The sequence below is a fragment of the Galleria mellonella genome, unplaced genomic scaffold (assembly GCF_026898425.1).
Source record: "Galleria mellonella isolate WM207_F2 unplaced genomic scaffold, CSIRO_AGI_GalMel_v1 utg284, whole genome shotgun sequence".
NCBI classification, from domain to species: Eukaryota; Metazoa; Arthropoda; class Insecta; order Lepidoptera; family Pyralidae; genus Galleria; species Galleria mellonella.
The window spans coordinates 510,024-525,000 of NW_026442065.1; the positions used below are offsets into that span (position 1 = coordinate 510,024).

General features: G+C 33.4%; 1 protein-coding gene across 1 annotated transcript in view; it reads left to right on the forward strand.

Annotated features, from left to right (window-relative positions):
• Positions 1 to 1,316: 1,316 nt before the first annotated feature.
• LOC128200838 (uncharacterized protein K02A2.6-like) overlaps positions 1,317 to 14,977 on the forward strand; it is a 21,520-nt gene continuing 7,859 nt past the window's right edge. Inside the window, exons 1-3 of the mRNA XM_052895544.1 lie at positions 1,317 to 1,959; positions 2,050 to 4,873; positions 5,341 to 5,543. Coding sequence (XP_052751504.1) covers positions 1,317 to 1,959; positions 2,050 to 4,873; positions 5,341 to 5,543 — 3,670 coding nt within the window. The remainder of the gene's footprint in view (positions 1,960 to 2,049; positions 4,874 to 5,340; positions 5,544 to 14,977) is intronic.

The window sequence follows — 14,977 nt, forward strand, 5'->3', positions numbered from 1 at the left end:
ATTTATTACGGCGTTATTACGCGTAATCGCTGTTCAAATCTCCCCGCTTTATTATATGATCTCAGAACAATTTTTGTATAAAGGAAAACTTGCTTCGCTCTCATTTACTCCTTGTTTTACGGCGCATCTTATAGGATTATGGTGTTGTTTAATATTTACTTGTATTTTATTGAATACTAGTCGTTTCTTGCGGCTTTACTTGCTTGGATTCTTACTTTAATACGCCGATTAAGGGAGGGCGAGTTATGGGCAGCGGCGTCTCTCTTAAATCATCTTCAAAGCCTAACTGCAGTTACTAATCCCTCCCCCCCCTCCCTTTAAGGGAGGCTAGGAGTGAAGGAGGCCTTGGATAGAGGACATTGAGAAAAATAACAAAGGGCAGGTGGTGTACTATTATATACTAATCCTTTTTATTATTTCAGCCGTGAACTGTCCACTGCTGGATATGAGCTTTCCCCATTAGGGGTGTTTTGCTAGTAGTTGCCACGCTTGGTAGGCGGGTTGGCAACCGCAGTTAGATTTTTAGAGATGTTTTAAGAGGGACGCTGTTGCCCATTCCTCGTCTTCCCTTATTCGCTTCTTACGACATCCACGGGAAAAGAACGGCTGACCAATTCTATGCCGGGCCACACGCGGCGAATACAAATCTTTCCTCCTTATAATATTAGTGTAGATAACTAATATTATAAGGAGGAAAGATTTGTATTTTTGTGTGTATGTATGTATGTATGTTATTAGTGAATAAACTCGAAAACTAATTTGCCAAATTAAAAAATTCTTTCACCATTAGAAAGCTACATTCACCCTGAGAAACATAGGCTATATTTATTGCTAGACAAGATTTGAGATCTTTATTTAAACTTTAGTAATGTAACTCAAGGTGTAAAAAATGCTATAAAATATCTTTGGTCGCGTGCGCTGCGGAGACTATTGGTGATAGAACAAAAGTATGTTCTACAATTGTTACGTACGCTCGGAACGCACCTCAACACGAAATGTCAAAATGTTCTGTCAGATTTGCGCTGTCTGCTATCGCTTGCTTTTACAAAATTAATTACATATAATAAATCTGTTGTTTATAATAATAGCATTTAAATACTACACCCAATATAGAAACCCACAAAACACAACAGACTGGCGACGAGGATCGAAGATTAACTGGTACAGCAGCATTAATCGGTACACCTAAAGTGAAATGGCGGGACAGCCACGTGTTCAATAACCCAATTGTTCCTACATACATATCCTTCCTTCCAATCCAGGGGCTCCTTTCCCTGTGATGATAGCCCGCTTCACAAATTCCTGTATCCATTACAATGGAAGTACAATTTACGCAACTTATGTCGTCACTCGCCGAGACACTACGTACGGTGCAGAACCAACAAGCGCAGATGCAAACCATGTTTATGCAGCAACAGCAAACTACAAGTAATAACACAGTAAGTGGTATTGTTTTACAACCTTATGACGAACTCCACGAATCTTTTGGATCATACATACAAAGATTGAACAATTATATTAATCTTAAAGGGGTTACAAGCCCTGTTACAAAGTTGCAAATCTTCTTAAATTGTATTGGTGCTAAATATTACCAAGTCCTCAAAAATATTAATGCTCCAGATACACTGGAAAATAAAACATATGAACAACTTGTTGAGATATTAAAGAACCATATTGCGCCAGAACCAGGAGAAGTTGCTCAGCAACACAAATTCTGTTTAAGGATTCAAAATGAAAATGAATCTATCGCTAACTACGTAGCGGGACTAAAGGAAATAGGAGGAAAATGCAATTTTATCTGCAATTCATGTAAATCTACAACATTTGATACACATTTACGTGTACAATTCATACGAGGTCTTCGCAGTTCCGAAATTAAAGAAAGGTTATTACAAGAATCATCACAAACATCATTTGATGAAATAATGAGGATTGCAATGGCAATCGAAACATCCAAAAGTGAAACCCAACAAATGGGGCCAGATGTTTATATGCCCAATATTAATAAAATTTCACAAAAACCTATACCAAAAATTTACAAAAATACAGGTAAGAAAGGCAGCTGTTATAGATGTGGAAAATCAAACCACAAGGCAAATAAATGTTATTTGAAGAATAAATTATATTGTAAAAAGTGCAACCGAAAAGGACACATCCAATCAGTTTGCTTTAAGTCACAAAAACAAATTACAACAATTGAAGATGAAGAATATTCAAGTCAAGATGAAATTTATGAAATACATAAAATAGAAAACAGCGAAAAGGATGAAAAGTTTAAAATTACATTACAATTACATAGCAAAGAGAGACATACATGGGAATTGGACACAGGAGCCGCAGTCACCACCTGTTCTACAGAATATTATAATAAATATTTCAGTGATTTAAAACTTGTTAATTCAAAAATAAAATTGAGAACTTATACTGGTGAAATTATAAACCCAATAGGAATTTGTAACATAAAAATACAATACAAAAATAAGAAAATTACAGGAAGATTATTTGTTCTTAATAGGAAAGTCGACCCAGTAGTGGGAAGAGAATGGTTAAGAAAATTAGGAGTACGTTTGGAAATAAATAAAATAGAGATAGGGGAAAATGATATAACTGAAGAACAATACAAGAAAAATTTAGAAAAATTAATAGATCAATATAGAGAGATATTTTCAGAAGAAATTGGAGAAATAAGGAACTACACAGTGAAATTCAGCTTAAAAGAAAATGTTACACCAATTTTCATCAAGGCAAGACCAGTACCGTTTGCACTAAAAGAAAAAGTTGAAAACGAAATTGATCGATTAGAGAAGGCTGGGATATTAGAGAAAGTTACATATTCACAATGGGGAACGCCTGTAGTACCAGTCGTGAAGCAGAATGGCAGTGTACGGTTGTGTGCTGATTACAGAGCCACATTAAATAAAAATTTACTTGATGATAAGTACCCAATCCCAAGAGTGGAAGAAGTTTTCTCCAAACTAAGTGGTGGTAGATATTTCTGTACCTTGGATATAAATCAGGCATATTTACACATGAAAACTGACCCAGCCACAGCTGAAATGCAAGCCATCAGTACATGCAAAGGTACATTTAAAGTCAATAGACTAATGTTTGGTGTCAAAGTCGCTCCAAATCAATGGCAAAGATACATGGATCAGACCCTCCAGGGACTACCAGGTACAGCCTGTTTCTTCGATGATATAGCTATTCAAGGACAGACATACATAGAATTATTAAAAAGAATACAAACTATCTTTCAAAAGTTAAAAGAGTGTGGACTACATTTAAATAAAAATAAATGCCAATTCTTGAAGAAATCTATTACATACTTGGGACATAAAATAAATGAGAACGGCTTGCATCCTACTGAAGAAAAAGTAAATGATATTAAGAATAGTCCACGTCCCACTGATGTATCTACATTAAGAACATTTCTGGGAATGGTTAATTATTACCAACAATTCATTCCTAATCTAGCTTCAAAACTAAATCCTCTATATACACTTCTACAGAAAAATATAAAATTTATATGGTCAAAAGAATGTGAAACTTCATTTCAAGAATTAAAGAAGGAAATATGTAGCGAAAAGGTACTTACACCCTTTCATACACACTTACCAATTACATTAGCTACTGATGCATCACCTGTTGGATTTGGTGCAGTGTTGTCACACATTATGCCAGATAATAAGGAGAGACCGATAGCATTTGCATCGAGATCACTTACCAGTGCAGAAAAAGGCTACAGCCAGCTGGATAAAGAGGCAGCAGCATTGATATGGGGTTTGAAAAAGTTCTTTCATTATTGCTATGGACGCAAGATTACATTAATAATTGACAATCAACCACTAGCAAGAATACTTCATCCGGAAAAGCCTATGCCTACAACTACCGCTGTAAGACTATTACACTATGCAAATTTTCTTGCTGGATTTGACTACAATATAAAAGTACGGAAGTCTACGGAACATGCAAATGCAGATTATTTCTCAAGGTTAGAACACCCTACAGTAAAATATAACCAACTAACAGATGATGATGTATTCTACTTGAATCAACTTACAGTACTACCAGTTACATTCCAGAAAATTAAAGAAGCTACAGCTAAAGATTTAGAATTACAGAAATTATATCAGGATATTCAATCAGGTACAAATTATACAAAAGGACTACATGAATTTTCTATACAAAGTAACTGCATTTTCTATGGAATAAGAATAGTCATTCCAAAACAATTACAACCTGCAATTCTACAAGAATTACATACAGCTCATACTGGTATTGTAAAAATGAAGGCACTAGCAAGAAGCTATGTCTGGTGGAAAAATATAGATGCAGATATAGAAAGAATGGTAAATGAATGTAAACCATGTTGTTTATTACAGAAAAATCCTACAAAAATACCTATACACAGTTGGGAATACCCAAAAGAACCATGGAGTAGAATTCACATTGATTATGCAGGACCATTTTTTGATCAATATTTTCTGATTGTTGTGGACGCATACACCAAATGGCTAGAAGTAATACCTACTACATCCATAACAACTACAACTACTATTAAAATATTAAAAAACTTATTTACTACATTTGGACTACCTATAACTATAGTATCAGATAATGGAAGACAGTTCCGTTCAGAAGAAATGATGACATTTCTGAAAGAAAATGGAATTCAGTCCAAGTTTACAGCACCGTTTCATCCATCTACAAATGGACAGGCTGAAAGATATGTACAAACTTTTAAAAATAAAATTAAAAGCATGATCCATGAGAAAGGCACATTAATGGAAAAGTTATCAAGATTTTTAATGATGTACAGAAAAACTCCTAATAATACTACAGGATTAAGTCCAGCGGAAATGATGTTTAAAAGGTTATATAGAACAAAAATAGACTTAGTAAAAAGAGATCTAACTACAGAAATGAATATGAAACAAAATACAGAAGGATTTAATAAAATATATAGATAAGGAGACAGAGTGCAGATTAGATTCTATGACAGTAATAAATGGAAAATTGGGAAAGTAATAAAAAAGAAAGGAAAACTACACTACAATGTGGAAGTGGATGGAAAAATACATACAAGGCATATAGATCAGATAAGAAGAACTATGTGTACTCAAGGAAATGATGTTACATACTTACCTTACTTACCTAAGTTGATAGCCACGCCAGCTGCGACATCTGTATCATCACCTGAAAAAGAAAGAAGATTGAATTATACACCTGATGGGAGAGAATACTTACCTGACTCACCTGTACTGGAAACTTCACCCTGCCATGAAACAGGAACGGAGAATAATAAGCCTGTTTCGAAAAGAAAATATTTATTTGTTCCAGGTTCTATTACAGAGAATGTGACACAGCCACAGCTCGCACCAGTAGCTACGCCGGCATCTCCGAGTGGTGTCGAGCAACCAGTTGTGCTTCGCCGAAGTACGAGAATCAGAAAACCTACAAACAGATTGAACCTTTAAGTTACAACGTGGGGGAGTGTTACGTACGCTCGGAACGCACCTCAACACGAAATGTCAAAATGTTCTGTCAGATTTGCGCTGTCTGCTATCGCTTGCTTTTACAAAATTAATTACATATAATAAATCTGTTGTTTATAATAATAGCATTTAAATACTACACCCAATATAGAAACCCACAAAACACAACAAAGAAATAAAAGAAAACAAAAAAAAAAATAAAAGAAACAAATTAAAGAAAATATCAATAACTACAAAAAAGTTCGCGATACTATATGTCCAACTATTGTCGTTATGTCACAATAATCACTTTTTAAAATGTAAAATGTCCACCCGTGCGCCATATATATATATATATATATATATATATATATATATATATATATATATATATATATATATATATATATATATATATATATATATATATATATATATATATATATATATATATATATATATATATATATATATATATATATATATATATATATATATATATATATATATATATATATATATATATATATATATATATATATATATATATATATATACACACAAATATATATTTTGTCAGTTGAGTTGTTAGTAAGGCTCATACAAGCCACTGTAACGTTCACGTCACGGACAGGGCGCCGCGCCCGTTGTGCTACGGGACTGCATAGGTGGTGCACTGCGCTCAGAAGTCAGGTGATGGCTGGATGTGGTAAAATTTTTTCAAGATAAGTTGCAAATTTTACAAAAAATATGTAGGTACATTCAAAAGACAAATAACCACTCATATATATGTAAATACATATATGGTATACCAGGGTAATTCTCATGAAATCTCGAAATTCCAGTCCTAGTAGTTTTTACAATAAACTTAACAGACTTAGGATGGTATTTTATTTTTTTCAGAAAGAACATGATGAAGGCTAAAAATTTTGGTAATAACTTTGGAATCGTACGGGCATTTATGAGGAATAAAAAATATATAGTACATTGAAAATCATTCCCTCACTATGTCCCAAACTACAGATTAAAACATTGTATGAAGTTATTATAGAAAATTTCTCAAAAAATCTGTTTGTAATTATGGCTAGTCTCTTGTAAATACAACAACTTTTTAAAATTTCTCTGAATTTAAGATCATAAATCATCAACAAGTTCTCTAATGTTGACTCAACATGTGTCCCATGAAAAATAATCATTCCCTCATATCATTATCAACAGTCGATAAGTAGGTATATTTATGATGACTTCAATAACATTATCATTAGTTTTTGATAGTTGGTAGTACGGTCACTTGTTCGGAATGGTGAATTGACCTCACGCTTGCTAGAGTACTTGTTGGAAATAAATATCCATGAAATTTTGTAAAGATTATATTTTAAACAATCATTCCATCACAGTGTAGAATAAACAAGGTAATTAAAATATTTGAATTTTGATGAAGTAGTAAAGTATGTTTTTGGAGGTAGAAAGTGTAGAGAAAACAGTTAGATGGTAACAAGAGGTTATGTTGCGAGATTTTTTAGGTTATGGTTTATTTTGTCATTCCCTCATCATCATTCCCTCATTTTGAATAAAAGTGAGGGAATGATGATTTATGAGGTAATTACTTTCAGACTGGATCAACTCGATTTTCGTACATGTTACTTCCGAATTTTTAAGTTAATATAACCTAGTAGAATTCTAAATGTATTTAAAAAATAAATGATACGATTTCATATGAGCAATGAATATAAACATCATTTCCTCACCTCAGTCATCATTCCCTCACATTTAAATATTTTAAGGGTTCATAAATTCGTTCAAAACTCATTTATTCTGGGGACCACGATATTTTTCACTCCTAATTACATGAATAATATAAATTTAAGAGAAAATGAAGATCAATTAATTCAAACAATTTTCATTAATTTATTAATAGGTAATTTCGGGATTTCATGAGAATTACCCACCACTGTAAACCTTATGGGAGACTGGGTTAATTAAATCAGATCTATAATCCAAGAATCAAGGCCCCCATCTGGGATAGGTACATTATATAATTTAAACTTTGGATTTGTAAAATTTTAGAGAAATCATATCGTTGGAAGAATTTTTGGAGAAAAGTAAAATTGGACTTGGAGAAAGTTGTGTAATTTTTTAACGGTGAAGCAAAAAGGAGTGTTATGATTTTAACTGCCTTGTATATATGTTTCTGTTCTTTCATAAATTGTAAAAAGTAGCAAACAGATTTAATTGAAGTTCCATCTCATTTTTTCATTATATTTGAAATTATTTGTTTACAACAATATAAAAAAGCTTACAAGATAATACGTACATAGTATGTAACGTAATCTGTAATTTTACTTCCTAGAAAAAAAAATTATAATACCAAAAATAAAAAAATACTTCAAGAAAAAAAAAACAAATTGTATCTGTATTATTGGTTACTATTGGCTACAGAAATATTTTTATATATATATATATATATATATATATATATATATATGTATATTTGAGACCCTATTAATGATTAATATATTTTTTTTATACAACTTAGAATGGCAAACAAGCTGATGGCCCACCTGATGGAAAGTGGTAACCGTCGTCTATAGACATGAGCAGTACTTTGGACATAACAGAGTATACTGTTTCGCCCATGATACCTCCCATGCGTTGCTATTCCTGAGGATTCAGGTGTTATTCCTCTGTACTCAGTAAATTCACGCCATATCCCACCCTTCAAATCGAAACACAGCCATGCAAACAACTGCTTCACGGTTGAAACACGAATGGGACAGAGGTACCCAAGCAATCGACTTTTGTACAAAGGCTCCCTCTGGTATATGGTATATGGTAATGATTAATAACACCAATCTTAAGGAGTGGGTTAAAATAATTAACATACTGTACAGCATATAAACAGAGAAATAACTGTCTCTTGCAGTCGTATCGTAGAGTATGTAACGGTCCCCCCCTCGCTATTTTTTGAAAAAAGAAGAGAGGTCATCAACCTTTATAAGAACACATAATTAGATCATTATATATACAGTGAACACTCGATCATTTGGCCAAATTAATAAATGTGTGATCGTCTAGTAATGTAGGACCCGTTGTGTGTGTAATAACTAAGAGGTTCTTTAATTGGTATATGACAGGAGTTAAATAATGAAGATGATTGATAAATCCTTAAGGATTAAGGGTATTTAATGAGTTATACTCATTTTCATGGAACTAGGAGTTATGTTACTATTTACCAGAGGGAGACTTTGTACAAAAGTCGATTGCTTGGGTACCTCTGTCCCATTCGTGTTTCAACCGTGAAGCAGTTGTGTTTGCATGGCTGTGTTTCGGTTTGAAGGGTGGGATATGGCGTGAATTTACTGGGTACAGAGGAATAACACCTGAGTCCTCAGGAATGGCAACGCATGGGGGTATCATGGGCGAAACAGTATACTCTGTTATGTCCATGGTACTGCTCATGTCTATAGGCGACGGTTACCACTTTCCATCAGGTGGGCCGTCAGCTTGTTTGCCATTCTAAGTTCTATAAAAAAAAAAAAAAAAATGTTAATTTAATATTGAATTACAAATAATTGTAAAATATAAATACGGGAGTGGTCGAGCCCCCCACACGCCCAGACCAGTGGAAGACTTTCCAACTATCTATAACTCTTTCTCCTGAGAAGACACGGGTATTGGAGGTACTGGAGATGCATAATGCACTGGGTAAGGTAGGGAAGTACAGAGTATTCTCAGTTCCGAACCAAATCAAAAGTACATTAGTACATCAACATTACATTGGCTCCACCAGCCCCACAATGCTTCCAGTAGAAAAGTAGTCGTTTTGCCAAAGGCAAAGAATCGAAACTGAAGCCCCAGGATCACTCAGACACGAGAGTTTACTTTGGATGCAACCCCTTTCGGTCCTATAAGGTGACATTAAGAGATCAACTCGTAGATAAAGCACGTAGTCGAAACTGAAGTCCCAGCATCACTCAGTCACGAGCTTATGGGGGTTTCCCTTCGGCTCAAATGTGACAATAGAGATCAAACTGTGGAGACAGCCCGAGACGCGACTGAAATCACGAGATCACTCCGACACCAGAACTTACTTATGGGAGAGACTCCGTTTCGGCTCTATAATGTGACATTAGAGATCAACCCGTGGAGACAGCCCGATTAATATGTAGAATAGTGTGATAGGGTTTACCTTCCACACCGTAAGATTGGCAAAGCCAATATAATGTTGATAGCTGCTATATGTAAACATAGCATATTTAATTTTGTATAATTTACTTAATACCAAGAATACTCAAGGATTAAGATAGGTTTTGTGAATGTTGAGTAGGCCGGAGCCAAGTATGAGTAGGTCAACCCGTAGGAAGAGAACTACTAAGAGAGGTTGTTGAATAGGCCGTAGCCAGGTATGAGTAGGTCAACCCGTAGGAAGAGAGCTATTAAGAGTGTTGTTGAATAGGCCGTAGCCAAGTATGAGTAGATCAACCTGTAGGAAGAGAGCTACTAAGACAGTTTGTTGAATAGGCCAAAGCCAGGTATGAGTAGGTCAACCCGTAGGAAGAGAGTTACTAAGAGTGTTTGTTGAATAGGCCGTAGCCAGGTATGAGTAAGTCGACCCGTAGGAAGAGAGCTACTAAGAGTGTTTGTTGAATAGGCCGTAGCCAGGTATGAGTAGGTCAACCCGCAGGAAGAGAGCTACTAAGAGTGTTTGTTGAATAGGCCGTAGCCAGGTATGAGTAGGTTAACCCGTAGGAAGAGAGCTACTAAGAGTGTTTGTTGAATAGGCCGTAGCCAGGTATGAGTAGGTCAACCCGTAGGAAGAGAGCTACTAAGAGTGTTTGTTGAATAGGCCGTAGCCAAGTATGAGTAGATCAACCTGTAGGAAGAGAGCTACTAAGAGAGTTTGTTGAATAGGCCAAAGCCAGGTATGAGTAGGTCAACCCGTAGGAAGAGAGTTACTAAGAGTGTTTGTTGAATAGGCCGTAGCCAGGTATGAGTAAGTCAACCCGTAGGAAGAGAGCTACTAAGAGTGTTTGTTGAATAGGCCGTAGCCAGGTATGAGTAGGTCAACCCGCAGGAAGAGAGCTATTAAGAGTTTGTTAAATAGGCTGAAGCCAGGTATGAGTAGGTCAACCCGTAGGAAGAGAGCTACTAAGAATGTTAAGTAGGCCGGAGCCAAATTTTAATAAGGATGTATTTGTATTGTATTTGTATTTAATGTAGTGTTTAAATAAATGTTACGTTAAAGATGGCCAAGTGAATAGTATACCGTAATAATGTTTAAAGTCTGCCTATTCAAATAATGATATTATAAATAAATGAATCTACCTAGTAGCCAAGTAATAAATGAATACCACACAACTATAATAACTATTTAGAAACGGTTAAATTAGTATTTAAGATGCAGTGGTTAGATAAATTTATGTCCTAAAGTTTGCTTAGAATTCAGCTTATTTGGATAATGAACTAAAGGTGTTTAAGTAAAGAGATGTCAAGTCTACCTAATAATAAACACATAAATATAGTAACCAAATAGAAAATAAATGAAATCGTTTTATGTAAACTTCGTATTTAGATAAATGATTCGTTAATGTTGGCTTCGCAATCTATACATATAATAAAATTGCAACTGGTTGCCGTCCGTACATAGAGGACGTAAATATAAGAAAACCCAATATTTTTAAGAAGGTAATAAACCCAAAACAACGTTTTAGTACTTTTGTCTGTACGTCTGTGCACGATAATCTTAGAAACTGCTTAACCGATCGAAACGCGACTTTCACCAGTGCTTTGTGGCTTACTTTACTGGACATTTAGCGTTTGTTTTATTTCAATCGGTTTATAAATAAAAGCTATATGAATCTAAATAATCGTATACGAAATGCTATAAATGACCAATCAGTTACTTTTGTTGAAACTTTACGAATGTATTAGACACTTAAATTTCATTTACATGTATAATATGTAAATGATGATAATGCTAAATTCGGGTAAAATTCGACTTATTTGGATAATGGAATAAAACATTATTTAAGTAAAGAATACTCGAATCTACTTAATATCACATTAGTATAATAACTAGATAAAATAGTCGTTGAAATGGGCTTAACAGATAAATGGCATATAAATAAAGCATCATAAAAATCGGTCTAATAGATGTAATAAAACTATAATAACTATTTAAACAAGGCTATCACTATCTAAATTTTAATTAAATAACTTACTAAAATAGGCTTTTATCGGAGTATTATATTATCGATTGAATAAAATGTCATTTAAAAATATCATTAAAATCGACTAAGCATTTTAAACAAATAACCAAACATTGAAACTAATTAAACACTTAATTAAATTATTGTAAATGCTAATCCAATGTAATGCACTCGAGACCTATCCTAACATTACGTTAAAATAAATCTAACCAAAATGCACTCTGAACCAGACGTATAACAAAATGTAACGCGAATTGTAAATAGACGATAATAGTATAGAGTCAATGAGCACGTTTTATAAAATATTAACAGGTAGATTAATGTTACGATTATTTAAATAGTCGGGTACTATAACATAAATGATTTCGAGGGTTGTAGTGTATTAAAGAATGTTACGGATCGCTAATGGGTCACTATACTATACTCTGACGTTGAACCAGGCTCAGAACAACGCATCTGTATGACAATAAGCCACTATATAAAGCAGCAATCGTCCCACAAATGGATTAAAGGAGTCTTGATCTCAGAGTATTACGAATCATTTCCAATATCAAAGCAACACGCTAAACCAAATTATGAAATAAGAAAAGTAATACACATATGCACATAAATTTAAATTGGCATAAACTAGAATAGAGAAAATTTAGATGATGAAATAGAGAACTTATAGGTACACACATGCACATAAAATCGTACTGCTGAAATAAGATTAATTAATTAAAGCAAATGCTGAAAGAATAAATAGATGCTGAAAATAATATTATTAGTCATACAATTAATAATTATGTGGGTTATACGAAGCATTATTGATTGCATATTATCTGCTTCCTCCATTTTTGTGAACATTATTTCCTTTGATCATTTTATGTTTTAATCTCTTAAATATTTTCCTACGCTAGCTGAAATCCCTAACAAAACCCTAGCTAATCCTAAATTATTTAGCAAAATCTATTAATATTTAACTACCTTTTGAATTTATTATTTCCAAAACTATACCTAGCTATTGGCTAAACCTAATGATGAAACTTCTCCTCGGTTCCAATAATCTTTACTAGCTGAAAACCCTATTTAAACCCTAGCTATTCCTATATCTAATGCAAAATTGAATTTAAATTATTAAATTTTTGGTAAAAATGAATTTAAAATACTCTTAAGCTAATTGAATCCTATTCTAAATATCCTGAAAACACGAGAGAATAATATGGATTAGTACAGTCAAGAAAACGGAACAGACTCACTGGATTACGCCAACCTCGAACCTGCTACACGCCAATCAGGTACCAGCAATCAGGAACCCGCAACACGCCAACCAGGAATCACTCGCGATTTACTTTCGAATTTAATGAAATTTAATACTATAAAATTTAAAATAAATGAATCAAGAGAATCGGGCAGAGTCTTGACCAGCACGGAGGGGAAATTTTTGCAACTAGCCCGCCGAATGAGAAAAGAGACCGAGCCCCTACATTCAGGCTCTTTTATAGGGTTTCCCTCGTCATTCCTTCGTCACTTTCTCCTTCGTTCATTTTTCCCTCCAATATTCCAAAACTTCATTCAATTCATTCTTATTGGTTATCCCCAATTTAGGTTACCTATGCGCTCTGTTTCTATTGGCTCACGCCAAAATACCACGCTTTTCATCATACAAATACCTTCATAATTCATAAATGAATTATCCCTAAACAAAATCATTCAGAATCAAAACATATACTAATATCATAGTTTTATTAAATTTATTAAATATATAATATAAATTTTAATCTACGACAACATTCATTATTATTGAGCCAGATAGACATGCAATCGTACCCTTTCTTTCATTACTTTACCTAGTCAGGAGATAATTTTAAATTCTTCCCGCCTACGTACATAAAATATCGTTCAATTCATAGTTTATCTGTGGTAGTAAATTTAGTGTCTGATTAAGTAGATATTTCTTTTTAAAGTTAATTAAGTAATTATATTTTCACAATAATGCTTTCTTATTTTATTGCAAATTTTTATCATAAAATAATAACTTATAATCAATGAATTTCAATTACTTTATCTATGCAAAGCGCCCTCTTCACGTAAAATGTAGAATATGTTTTCAACTTCCTACTCTACTGTAAAATTTGACAGAGAAATAATTAATGTTAAGTCCTCATTGTATGCTTATAAATTCACTAAATCCTACTTAAAACTTATTAAGTATTCTAATTTACAAATTTTGTAACATATATGATTTTCATATGAAAATAGTAGTTTTATTTATTCAGATCCATTATGACATACAAAACTGAGGTGGCAAACAAGCATACGGCCCACCTGATGGCAAGTGGTTACCGTAGCCATTTTGTACATCGATTTAACAATCAATCATTATTAATTTAATATTAAATTGACATTCATATAGTATTAATTTTGTTAGACCGTGTTCTAGCTTTATACATTTTTCGGTAAACATTAAAATATTGATTTATTATTTAAATTTCTTACAAGTTCAACACTTCTCCGCAAGATGGCGTTAAATGTATTTTTTACACATATGCCGAACCGTTACAAGTAGTATAACAAGTATATAAAATATTGGAAAAATTTATTTTCAAACATTATTACAAGCGGTAACAGTACCACTTTCCATTAAGTGAGAATTCAGTCTCTTTGTCATTATAATTATTGCTTATATAAATAAACTGAACATAAATTATATATATATCTATTTATCTATCTATGAATTGTATATCACAGAGATAAAATAAAAGAAAAATACCGCATCCATTTTGTAAGTAGAACATGTTGTACATGAAGGGCACTGCGGGTGATTGTCGGTGGAGCGGACTTTAGTTCTAGTGTGGTTACATGAACAATTCGTATTGTGCAGATGTTTAGAAGACTAATGGAATGAGGTGAACTGCGGGACATACCTACTGATTTATAAAGCGATCCTCTCTATATATATATATATATATATATATATATATATATATATATATATATATATATATATATATATATATATATATCGTCGTGCTGAATTCCAGGTGTATTCATCACGATGGGCTAACTGACCTGTTTTAATCCTCACCTATCATCCCTCACTGGTGTACCGCCAGTGTATACCGATAGCACGGGTGGGGTTACCATTCCATTATCATCCATTATAAAAAAACCGAAAAATTAATGATTTACTCTCAACGGATTCTTGATGAAAGTCGATTTATCGTATAGGTATTATTTTTTTATTTGTTTATATAATAATAACTAGGGTGTTTTTTTGATGGGTGGAAATGGTTATGGTAAACCCGCCTGCGC